Source organism: Pristiophorus japonicus, chromosome 10 (assembly GCF_044704955.1).
Source record: "Pristiophorus japonicus isolate sPriJap1 chromosome 10, sPriJap1.hap1, whole genome shotgun sequence".
Classification (NCBI taxonomy): Eukaryota; Metazoa; Chordata; class Chondrichthyes; family Pristiophoridae; genus Pristiophorus; species Pristiophorus japonicus.
In genome coordinates, this window is record NC_091986.1 from 28,864,317 (window position 1) to 28,877,804 (window position 13,488).

Genomic DNA, 13,488 nt, shown 5'->3' on the forward strand with positions numbered 1-13,488 from the left:
TGCTCTGTACAAGGGCAAGGATGTTGAAGTGGCATCTAACTGCTACATTGTGGGAAAGATGGCCTGGCTACAAAAGGAAATATTGGAAGTTTCTCTGATAACAGCAATATTACCATTGGGAAAATGGCATTCGGCTCCCACTGCCACAGTGGTGTAGTAACTCTGCTTGCTTCATGCAGTTGTATTTGAAGTTGGCCACAGTAAAGGTGGAACAGGCAGGGAGCGCCATCACGCCAGCTCCACCAATTGCAATTGCTTCCCGAGGAGCGGAATTTTAGGATGCAAACAAAGGAGGCAGGGACGTAGAAGTAAGTTCTGCCACAAATTCCAGTCCCTTCCAACCCTGCTTTACTTACGCCCTCGTTCACCATCTCAGGCGCAGGAATTTCAGCACTATTGTGTAAGATAATTGAGTTATACAGTGAAATGCGCAATGCATAAAGTGGATCAAATTAGTGTTGTGTATATAGTGATTCATGTATTGTGAAGTTATTTTTTTGTGTACATACACTATTTGGTTGCCCTGACATAAAAACAATTACTTTACCTCAAGTTTCTTCTGGTACTTATCACATTCCACCTGGCACTGCTTGAGATTCTTGGCTGTTTCCTCTTGTACCAACTGAGCTCGCTCTGCCTCAAATGTTTTTAGCTTTGTCTGATTCATGAGATCAGATATGCGACTGTCTGTGTTGACCTGTAGCTGCCTAAACCTGGAAAGAGATAAATAGGAAAAATAAATGGAAAGTCTCCTTCAGTCTATTTATATGAACTTAGAATATAATGCACACATTTCCATAGGCATTTCGAATGAACATATGATTCAAGTAGGCTGCCCCCACAGAGGGTCAGTTGTTAAAATGTACATGCTATGGTAGGCCACACAGGCCAGGATTACCCTAGATCAATGTGTGTTTTCCCTAAGTGAGCTGATCTCGGGTTTGACAGTGGTGGATGCACTGACATTTACACTTGGTGTCCAGGGATGAGGGCCAAAAAATAAATCTGCTGAAGCTCTCAATTACCATTAACCAGAAAGTGCCTGGCGAACATGATGAACATGGATAGCATCAGGCTAGGCTGAAACCTCTGTTCAGACTTATTGGATCGGACGTTTGGGTGAGATACTGGCGGGCCACTGCCTTTTGTGCAACCATATCCCATCATGAGAGACTGTTTTTGGACAGCGTAAATAAAAAAATAAAAAATGGGACGCAAAAAAAAAAATCCAATCATGATATGACAAAGCAAATGAATGTTAAAGTTTTAAGCTAATTCACAAACATCAAAGTGCTGTGACAAGACTATATTATAAAGCAAAATAAATAGAAAGTGAGATCTTTGTAAAATGCAGGCCTGTGTACCTTAGTGAATACCTGAAAAGTGATAATTTTTGTACGTGTAATGAATGACTTCTCCCCCTACTAACGAATAATTAATAATGCTTAATTAATAATCGATTCAGCATGATATTTAATGCGGTGTTAGCTTTGGTTCAGTGGGTAGCACACTCGCCTCCAAGTCAGAAGGTTGTGGGTTCAAGTCCCACTTCAGAGACTTGAGCACATAAATCTAGGCCGACACTCCAGTGCAGTGCTGAGAGAGTGCTGCACTGTCAGAGGTGCCGTCTTTTGGATGAGACGTTAAACCGAGGACCCAACTACCCTCTCAGGTGGATGTAAAGGATCCCATGGTACTACTTCAAAGAAGAGCAGGGGAGCCCTGGCCAATATTTATCGCTCAATCAACAAATTATCCAGTCATTATCACATTGCTGTTTGTGGGAGTTTGCTTTGTGCAAGCTGGCTGCCACATTTCCACAAGCTTTACAACAGTGACTACACTCCAAAAGTACTTCATTGGCTGTAAAGCACTTTCAGACGTCCGGTGGTCGTGAAAGGCGCTATATAAATACCCGTCTTTCTTTCTTCTCTAAGTACCAGTTAACTACATGGAATTGCAGATACCTTCCTACTGTATTTATCCTGGATAAAAGCAATTATTTGGTTTCCACAAAGCCATGGAGCTAAACCCACAATTTGAATCTAAAGATACCATTAACAGTCCAATAATACTTTATACTAAACACACAATTTCACTTTTTCCAATCACCATTTAACAGTGCCCCTGGTAATATATTATACAGTGCATAGTATAAAAAAACAATGCATCTTCCAATTCAAGTCGTTGGAAACACTTACAAAATCAGTAATTTATTTTATTTTACAGATACAATCAAGGTAACTTTGAACTTGATTTTTGTGCAGCGGAAGCTGTACAACTCGATGATTATCTTTTATTTTACGCACTGTATTCAGTCTGGTTACAAAAATAATCCTTGCTATTCTGCAACAATGTCATTCATCTTGCATTCCTAACGCGCCACACATGAAGGGGCAAGCTTTATGAAATGCTGTAGCCATGTTTTATGAAGGATTTCATGGCAGCTTGCACTAACAGCAAGCTATTGCTGAGTCCTCATCTCCAGACATAGTAAAGGAATCTCAAAAACGTTGTTCCTTTTTTCGTCTTGACCTGAACAAAATGTAGTTTGAGTAATTTCCTAAATCATTTTACATCTCAGCTGTATCACAGCATCTGTCGTTGTTGGCTCAGAAACTTTGCATTGCTTGAATGTGAGCAATCTTTTTTTGCTTGCTTAAAAACTCTGGGTATGTTCAACAACTGTACCAAGGATTTACAGGCATTCAAAGCATGTATTTACTGCACTGCAGCACATCTCTAATATCACGAGCAAATAGGGCACGTACTGTAATCTTTAATTTGTACAATTCATGAAAAATAGCAAACTTCAAGAGTAACTCACATGCGCTTATTGCTCTTTCTAGCAAACTTCATGTGAGTTACTGCAAGCAAAAATATGAAACAGTGTAAATGCAATCCAATTGTATTTTATCTTCGTTAAACTGTTGATCGCACAAACTGCAGTCTGTGCATGCCCAAGTATGTCGTGGCAAATTACTCTGGTCATTAACATTGCTAACATACATCAACTTCTTTTACTAAAGCTATTCTGCAGCAAGAAATTCCTCATAGAATTTCAGTTTGGTCGAATATATTAAAATAATGATCGAATACAACATTTATAAAACCAGAATCTTTCTGCAGCTCCTCCCACACTCCACAAGAGATTGAAACATTTAGACCAACATAACTTTTTTGCAAATGATGGAAGTTCATGTTTTGTGTGGTGCAGATCTTTAAGGAGTGAAATTAAGACTTCATTCATGAAAACATCTTTTGCAAATTCTCTTCTCACTAAATATTTATTTTAAATTGTTGGTGTTTTCATGGGTTATGAATTTGTTTGTTGAACCATTTTAATCAAAAATTTTAACTTTGCTACATTAAGCACCATTTAATAATCAATCATGTTGTAACGTACATCAAAATTGAACTGAATGTTGTGTGTAAACATTATTACTCATTTCCAAATTTCCAGATTGTACAGTATCACAGTTTCACCACCTGCTTGGATAAGTTATCAAGTACTTATTTCATGTTGCAGCTGCAATCCACTAAATTCAAATTTATAATCAAGGTTGGAAAAAAATTCTGAAAAAACCCCCCACAATTTTCTAGAGCTACTTACTATAATTAAGGATCGTCAAGTCTTACTCATATGGAGTGAGCATCACGGGCTGGGAGGGAAGGGACAGAGGAGGGGAGGGGTATGAAGGGAAAGGGAGAGGAGGAGAAGGAAAGGGAGGGAGAAAGCGGATGCAGAGGGGAAGGAAGGGAGGGTGAGGGCAGATGGGTTGGTGTTGAGTGGCATAGATGGGAGTCACTGAGGGCTTCGGACCACATTTTCCAGTATCGGCCCTACATCCTTCCTATGCCTCTCTCTCACATGCCCATTGCTTCCCCTACCCCTGCAAAGCATCCATTCAACCATTTCCACCATACCCCTCCATCTACCCCCCTTACCCACTATGCTTCCAGAAGGGAAGGCAGAGAGAGGCTACCTCATCCCTCCGTCCCTCCCCACTTGGCTGTGACCAATCCATCCTTCCTATCACCCCATCTCTTTGTGTCTCTCCACCTCTTTACACTTGTATCTACTGCGCTTACCACTGTATCAACTCCTTTCTGCTTCACTGCACCCCATTAACCTTACCTTATGAGATCCTTGCACAGGGGCCATTTCAGTATCACCCCATCACCTTCTTTACACGAGTCTCACCCTATCCTTTATTACCTCCCTATATTTGCTGCCCCACAACATCCACACACCTCTGCCATCTGTAATCCCTAATCTTTCTCATCTTATCCCGTTGATATTTTTCTCCTACCTGCCCCCACAATTTTTATATCTTGCTTGTTGATAGCCAAGGCTATGGAGGAAGATGGCAAGTTAGGTCCACCAGTACTGAGAAGAGAAGGGGTAGTGGGGTTTGGCTTTCGGAGGGGAGAAATTATGATCTTGGGTATTAATGGAATATGACTCTGGGTTTGTCAGAACTGAGGCAGTGGTGATGTGTTGGGGAAATTTTCCAGGATTAGGGAGTGGTCCTGGGATTTGGGTGTGCTTTGGGGAAGGATCCAAAGATTTAATAGAACTTGGATTGCTGTGAATGTGGCTGGCTATTGGGGGCAGGAAGCTTGAATGGACTGGCGTGTGCCTTCAGTGTGCCAATGCAGCCTTCGGTCACCTGAAGAAAAGAGTGTTTGAAGAGCAGGACCTCAAACCTGGCACCAAGCTCATGGTCTACAGAGCAGTAGTGATACCCGCCCTCCTATATGCTTCAGAGACATGGACTATGTATAGCAGGCACCTCAAAGCACTGAAGAAGTACCACCAACGCTGCCTCCGCAAGATCCTGTAAATCCATTGGCAGGATAGAGCACCAATGTCAGTGTTGTCGCTCAGGCCAACATCCCCAGCATCGAAGCATTGACCATGCTCGATGAGCTCCGTTGGGCGGGCCACGTCGTCCGCATGCCCAACACAAGAATCCCAAAACAACCGCTCTATTCGGAGCTCCGACACGGCAAGCGAGCCCAAGGTGGGCAGAGGAAACGCTTCAAGGACACCCTCAAAGCCTCCTTGAAAAAGTGCAACATTCCCACCGACACCTGGGAATCCCTTGTCCAAGACCGCACAAAGTGGAGGAGAAGCATCCGGGAAGGTGCCAAACACTTCAAGTCTCTACGACGAGAACAAGCTGAAGCCAAGCAGAAACAGCGGAAGGAACGCACGACAACCCAAGCATCCAACCCACCCGTTCCTTCAACCACCGTCTACCCCACCTATGACAGAGACTGTAGGTCCACATAGGACTCATCAGTCACATGAGAACTCATTTTTAGTGTGGAATCAAGTCATCCTCGACTCCGAGGGACTGCCTAAGAGGAGAAGTCTGGAAGCAATGGAAGTCTCATGGGTACATTAGAGATCTGAAGGGAATGTTGAAGAAGGGTCCCAGGAGTTAAGAGTATTGGGAAGGTCTCTAGATGTGGGAGCAGTGGGAATGGAATTTCTGCCGTATGGGAACATTGGAGGGCTGGTCCTGGCATATGGGAACACTGAGATAAAGGTACCTGGGCATACGAGCAGTGTGAGTGATGCTCTGCGGTCTGATAGTGCTGGCGGTGGATGGCAGTGGCTGGGAGGGGTGGGGGGCATTATCTGCCGGTCTAACAAGAAAGGTTTATAAAAATATCAAGAATTTTGTTAGTGTGAATAGGGGAAGCCTATTTCCTCTGGTTCAGGAGTCACTGATGAAGAATCATCAATTTAAAATGATCACTGGAAGAGTGAGCAGAGGGGTGAGGAGAAATTTCTTCAGAGTTGTTGGTGCATGACATGTGACATGATAGTGGTTCCGATGGAGACTGCTGCATTTGAAATATCTGAAGTAGAGAAAGATACAAGGCGATGAAGAGTGAGCAGAATAATGAGCTTAGATTTGTATTGCTCTAGTGAAGAGCTAGCACAGGTAGGATGGGCTGTACATGACAACGGTTCCAGAACTAAATCTTCTGACCTACCATGAGCAACACCATGGGATATTTGTCTGTGCATTCGCAGGTATGTACACACAAAATCTTGCATCCAGAGTATCCATCAAATTGAAAGTGTCACACTTGCACCTAATTGGCTCAAACATCATTTTCATTAAATTCATAACAAATCATAATCAAGCAAATATATATATTTTTTTTAAATAGCTGTAATTAATGTCACGCTGTATCTACTTACAGGAATAAGTTTTATTGACCATAAATAGAATAGGCTATATTAAATACAGCTCCATCTTAGCAGAATAAATACATTGCTTTCTACTCAAAACACCCCTGTCCTTATAAAACTGCATAACCCTCCAATTTACTGTGAGGAGGCAATGGTAAATCCACTGGTACATATAAAAGATTAAACTGTTTAGCAATACAGAAGAGACATACACGGGCTATAAATTATGTTTTCACCGAAAACGTCATTTTTTCGACAAAATTACCGTTTTTGCTTTGCTATCGGGCCTGATATTCAGGCTTTAATTTGCTCAGTGGTAAAAAAATCGGTGTTGCACGAGGATTCCGCGGCGTAAAGCGTGAATTTCGACAAATTTAGTCCGACGCCGATACCGCTACCGCTGTGAGAGAGGCCTTAGGAGGGGGAAAAACACCCCCAAAAAAAACTGGGAAAAAAAATTCATAAAACATTTATCTATCGAATCGCTGAAAAAGAATTAAAAAATAAAAACTTTAACTTACCTTTTTTGCAGGTCTTCATACTTCCCACTGCTGGCAGGGCTGTACCATAGGTTTTACCTTGTCGGTGTACTGAGCGCAGAATACGGGTGCGGAGAGACCCAAATATCAGACGAAAACGATATTCCGGGTGTTGCACGGCGACGCTCCTCTCCCAGCGGTACGTGGAAAGCACCATCGCACAAAGGTCAGTGAATTTACTACCGACCGGGTTTTCGCCAAAAAGGGTAAAATAGCACCAAAAACCCGGTCACAAAATCGCCAAATTTCTAGACCTCGCTTGCTGTTTTTTTTCAAAATATTTTTGTCTTTTAGCAACAATATGAAAGTCTAGCATTTCAAAGTGTGCTCTTAAAATGGAACTAACTATAGTTAAATCTTCAAGCCACAATGATAATGTCAACAAGTACCAAAACAAGAGCCAGGGGCTCTTACTGAATTCATTTGTTTGCTGAGAGTCAAAACAATTACTGCAAAAAGAAAGTACACAATTATAATTTGGTCTGGAGAAACAAATAATTTTTATTTAATTAAATCTTCAGTTTGTTATCAGAGAACAAATTTCATGACCCAATACATGTTTAAAAGGATTGCATTGCTATGCAAACACAAATTACCTCATGTGCAGTAACCATCTCTCAACTGGTACGTGTCAATAGTTCAAACATGTGGATGCTGAACAACTGGTGTGTTCAACATAACTAAAATGACTTGCATTTATGTAGCCCTGATAACATCTCTTGCAAATGTCCTAAAACTTTTCGCATACAACAAACTGCGCTGAAGTGCAGTGACTGTTGTGATATAGGTAAAAGTGGTAGCCACTATCCGCACAGCATCATCCCAATAACAGAAATGAGAAGAATGACCAATTAATTTTTGGGGTGATGCTAGTCGAGATGAATGTTGTCCAGGACACTGGAGATGCAACTCTCCATTTTTTGGGCCCAAGCTTCCCCAGGAGAGGCACCGTTTTTTTTGGAGCAATTAGATTTTTTTTTGGAATAACTTAAAAATTGCAATTCTCCACATTTAATTTGCTCCAGTGTAAGTGAGTTAGTTATATTTTTTTTTAAAGTTTAGATTATTTTTCAAAAGGGGATGTTACCAGCCACTTACGCCCGTTTTGGCCAGCTAAATGTTACTCCAAACTAACTTAGGCCAGCATATGAGGTCACTTGTGTCCGCTCAGAAAAACCTTGCGGTGAATTAAGAAATCAGTGCAGGTAGCCTCCATATGACAGTGTTATGACAGGAATGTTAGATCTAAAAAAAATTGCAAGTAGCGAGACTGGACAGGGTATGGGTGCTATCAGCCTGATTAAACTGAGTATAAAAAAATAGAAAATAGGTGCAGGAGTCAGCCATTCGGTCCTTCGAGCCTGCACCACATTTCAAGAAGATCATGGCTGATCATTCACCTCAGTACCCCTTTCCTCCTTTGTCTCCATACCCCTTGATCCCTTTAGCCATAAGGGCCATAATCTAACTCCCTCTTGAATATATCCAATGAACTGGCATCAACAACTGCGGCAGGGAATTCCACAGGTTAACAACTCTGATTGAAGAAGTTTCTCCTCATCTCAGTCCTAAATGGCCTACCCCTTATCCTAAGACTGTGTCCCCTGGTTCTGGACTTCCCCAACATCGGGAACATTCTTCCCGCATCTAACCTGTCCCGTCCTGTCAGAATCTTATACGTTTCTAGGAGATCCCCTCTCATCCTTCTAAACTCCAGTGTATAAAGGCCCAGTTGATCCAGTCTCTCCTCATATGTCAGTCCAGCTATCCCTGGAATCAGTCTGGTGAACCTTCGCTGCACTCCCTCAATGGCAAGAACATCCTTCCTCAGATTATGAGAGCAAAACTGAACACAATATTCCAGGTGAGGCCTCACCAAGGCCCTGTACAATTGCAGTAAGACCACCCTGCTCCTATACTCAAATCCCCTAGCTATGAAGGCTAACATGCCATTTGCCTTCTTCACCGCCTGCTGTATCTGCATGCCAACGTTCAATGACTGATGAACCATGACACCCAGGTCTCGTTGCACCTCCCCTTTTCCTAATCTGCCGCCATTCAGATAATATTCTGCCTTCGTGTTTTTGCTCCCAAAGTGGATAACCTCACACTTATCCACATTATACTGCATCTGCCATGCATTTGCCCACTCACCTAACCTGTCCAAATCACCCTACAGCCTCTTAACATCCTCCTCACAGTTCACACCGCTACCCAGTTTAGTGTCATCTGCAAACTTGGAGATATTACACTCAATTCCTTCATCCAAATCGTTAATGTATATTGTAAAGAGCTGGGGTCCCAGCACTGAGCCCTGCAGCACTCCACTAGTCACTGCCTCCCATTCCAAAAAGGACCCGTTTATCCCAACTCTCTGCTTCCTGTCTGCCAACCAATTCTCTATCCATGCCAGTACATTACCCCCAATACCATGTGCTTTGATTTTGCACACCAATCTCTTATGTGGGACCTTGTCAAAGGCCTTTTGAAAGTCCAAATACACCACATCCACTGATTTTCCCTTGTCCACTCTACTAGTTACATCCTCAAAAAATTCCAGAAGATTTGTCAAGCATGATTTCCCTTTCATAAATCCATGCTGACTTGGACCGATCCTGTCACTGCTTTCCAAACTCTTCCCCTCCCCCTCCCCCCTCCATCAAAACTCTTCCCCTCCCGCCCCCCCCGCCCCGATCAAAACTCTTTCCCCCTCCACCAACCTGTCTCTTGTAGCCCTCAGCGTGGGAAGGCAGCGGCCGGCCTGTGCAGCAGGCCACTTGGCCCGGGATAGGGGCGGCGAGCGTCGGCCCCTCCCACAACACTCAGATTCTGGGGGCGAGGAGCTACTGCGCATGCGCACACACTCTAGTGCGCATGTGCAGAGGTCCCGGCACTGTTTTCAGCGCCAGGACCTGGCTCCGCCCCCGAATCCAGTTGCCATGCTACGCCACCATGGAGAAGAGGCTGGGGACCAGCCAAACTCGACCCGAAGATTTTTGGCGCCCTTGGAGTTCTACAAAAGCGGGGCACCTCTGGTGAGTGCGCCAGAAATCTGTACTGGCCAAATTTGGGCCCAATAAGTTGTATTTTTGTATCTTTTGGTCATGCATGAAATGCATTTGAGAACTTGAGGAACCAAACTGCTTCCACACTTCTATCTGCTAAATGGTCATTTGGGAATATGAAATACATGTCTGGTGATGGCTCTTCTCCAATTTTCCATGCTTCTTCCCCACCATAACAGCAATGCATGACTAAGAACACATGCCTATCAGATATACTTTTTGCTCAATTAATCTCGACCTATTTGGTACCGATGCAAGATTTCCCCATGGTGGCTTACAGTTTACAATGGCATTATCACCCCAGCTATAAAGTACAGGTAAGATGATCTCATTTTACTGAGGGGGACAGGTGGCAGCAACTAAGAATTATTTCACAACAAACTACAAAGGCTCCCTTGCAAAAGAAAAATATCCTGATAAGAAATTGCCCAACCTATACAGATCACTCAGTTCACAGTTAAACTACCATAATAAATACTTAAGACAACCTACTTGTATTTAAAAAAAACTACCACAGGACAACAAACAGGAAATATAAATGTCACATACACAATGGAAAAATTAAGTTACTCACACTTCAAACCTGCAATGTTCAGGAGTTCTTAGATACTAAAGGACATTGAAAGAGTGTAATATTTATTAAATGGTGCTGCTCGCTGTGTTTCCTTATTTACGCGAGAACCATTTCCCAAGCATTATACTGTGTAAGGTGCACTTTCTTCCAGGAATCCTCAAAAATATTTATTTTGCTTTTATCAAGGATACAAGTGATGTACAGCTGTATCAACGCATAGCATATACATAAGTCAGTAGACAGACATGAATGAATTAAGGTTATTCTTTACAAGCCTAAAGATCCAATTCTCAGTACAGTTTATTTATGCAATACAACTCCAGGACATAGTCGACATATTTACTGAGGCATACAATAGCATTATCACTCCAGCTATAAAGTACAGGTAAGATGACATCATTTTACTGAGAGGGACAGGTGGCAGCAACCAAGAATTACTTCACAACAACAAACTACAAAGGCTCCCCAGCAAAAGAAAAATATCCTTTTGAAGACCAGGCCCTCAAAACTGTCATCAAGCTCATGGTCTACAGGGCCATAGTAATACCCGTCCTCCTGTGTGGTTCAGAGACGTGAACCGTGTACAGTAGACACCTCAAGTCGCTGGAGAAATACCACTAACAATGTCTCCGCAAGATCCTACAAATCCCCTGGGAGGACAGACGCACCAACGTTAGCGTCCTCGTCCAGGCCAACATCCGCAGCACTGACCACACTTGGCGTGAAGGCCCCGACCTGTGACCATCAGCGGCAGGTTGGGGCCATAAAAGGAGCGGCATGCGGCCCCGGGAGCAATGTGGAGGCCACTATAAGGTACAGCGCGAGTTGGTGCAGGAGTGCAACGGCAGCGAAGAGTGATGTCAGCAAGGTCCAGGTCGGTGATTGGAGCGTGGGCAAATGCAGCAGGAGCGGCGAGATTGGGGCGAAGGAGCTGTGAGACTGGAGTGATGTGATCGGGGCCCAGGGGAGGCGTGAGTTCAGGGCCAGGGGCCATGGGGCATGGGGCAGCACAGGCCATCCCACACTGCGATATGTGCGTGCACTAGGTCCGTGCAACAGAGAAAGTCTCCAGTTGTCTTGGGTAATCCTTGCCGCTGGACCAAAACCTAGCTCTGTCAAGCAGTGTGGTGGCTGGTGTGCAACGGCCACCACATGTTAAAAAAATCCACGCACAGGCACCTTCCACCCTTGAGGCTGTAGTTCCGGTTCTTCATTCGAAACACCTGTGAACTCATCCTTTTTTTTGACGTGGAAGCAAGTCATCCTCGTTTCGAGGGACTGCCTATGTTGATGACACTTGATCAGCTCCGCTCGTCAGGCCACATTGTTCGCATGCCAGTCACGAGATTTCCAAAGCAAGCGCTCTACTCGGAACTCGTCCACGGCAAACGAGCCAAAGGTGGGCAGCGGAAACGTTACAAGGACACCCTCAAAGCCTCCCTGATAAAGTGCAACATCCCCACCGACACCCGGGAGTCCAGGGCCAAAGTCCACCCTAAGTGGAGGAAGTGCATCCGGGAAGGCGCTGAGCTCCTCGAGTCTTGTCACCGAGAGCATGCAGAAATAAAGTGCAGGCAGCGGAAGGAGCGTATGGCAAACCAGACTCCCCACCCACCCCTTCCTTCAACCACTGTCTGTCCCACCTGTGACAGAGACTGGTTTTCGTTTTGGACTGTACAGCCACCTAAGAACTCATGCTAAGAGTGGAAGCAAGTCTTCCTCCATTCCGAGGGACTGCCTATGATGATGATGATGACATGTGGAAGTGATTTTGTTTAAACCAAGTTATATTTAGCTTTAAAGTAAATTATTACAAGCACTGCAGTATTCTGCATTATGACACATGAATGGCTTCTGGTGTTCACCTGGATGCAACTAGTTCCTATCTCAGAGCTCCTCTTTTTGAAGATGGCTGAAGTACTAAAGTCAGACTGTTAAACAATTGAGTCATAAAGCCAAGATAATCAATCTAAGGAGTCCAATTTCATTGCCAACTGTAAAAGAAACAATACCATTGCTGCCTCTATTCTCGACACGAGTATAATACTGTTGCTATAAAACATCTGAATATGGTGGATTGACAGCAAGGTGGTGATACTTTCAGTCGCTTATATTGTGACATACAATTTTGTATTTAATTTGTTTGTTAAATAATGTTGCCAGATGGAGAAGTTATTAAAAGAAAATAGAATTTATTTTCCTTGTTTCATCTAATATATCAATCCAATGGATATTTATATCCAGGGTATATAAAAACTGAATTGTGTAAGCATGAAGATAACCAACAGTATTTAAAGTTGGTCAATATTTACACATTTTTGTAATGCAACAGTACTTTGAATGACAAAGGAAGAGCCAACACACCAGATAAAGGTTAACAATCCAAGTAATTATGGGACTTGAGCTGCAAACATTTTCTGCAACAAAAAAAATCAAGTTTGTAATCGATATAATTAAAAGCATCCCAGGCCTAAAGATCCAGCTCCTTTCTGCAACATTTGTGTCTCTCCACTGCTTCCTTCTACAAAAAAAGTTGACCAGCTAATTTTGATAGATTTACACCTTTAAAATCAATGGCAATTTCAAGTTTGCTGAAGTAATGCCACTGTGATCATTAAAGAATGGTGCTGGAGGGCTTTCGAAAACAAGTACATGCTGCTATTTCATCTTCCTTTTTAATTCCACTATATTTCTATTATAGGACTACACATTATAGGAACGGAAACAAACGTTCCCGCCCAAGATTCACAAAATACATGAACCAAGGCATCAAGCCAGGATTAAGTGGCAGATCAATTTTAACACAAGAGACAAGAGAGATAGAAAGAAAGAGGAGAAAAGAAATAAAGAGGGAAAGAAAAACATCAGCTGCTCAAGCTTCAACTAATTATACAGTTGCTAATTACATGTATGAAACCAAAGGGAAACTATACTTTCACTCAAAATATTCACCATAATGATACAACTCACATTTTGTCAGTGTGGTTTTGCCAGCTTAGATCATTCTAAATTTATTCTTGTTATAGCTTTCAGTAATTTGTTGGTGAATATAAATAAACATAAGTAATTGAGGTTGAAATTCCCAAAGAAATCAAC

The 13,488-nt window shown here is 42.9% G+C and overlaps 1 protein-coding gene across 1 annotated transcript in view; it reads right to left on the minus strand.

Moving 5' to 3' along the window:
• pibf1 (progesterone immunomodulatory binding factor 1) overlaps positions 1 to 13,488 on the minus strand; it is a 155,306-nt gene that overhangs the window by 75,365 nt on the left and 66,453 nt on the right. Inside the window, exon 11 of the mRNA XM_070891392.1 lies at positions 548 to 713. Coding sequence (XP_070747493.1) covers positions 548 to 713 — 166 coding nt within the window. The remainder of the gene's footprint in view (positions 1 to 547; positions 714 to 13,488) is intronic.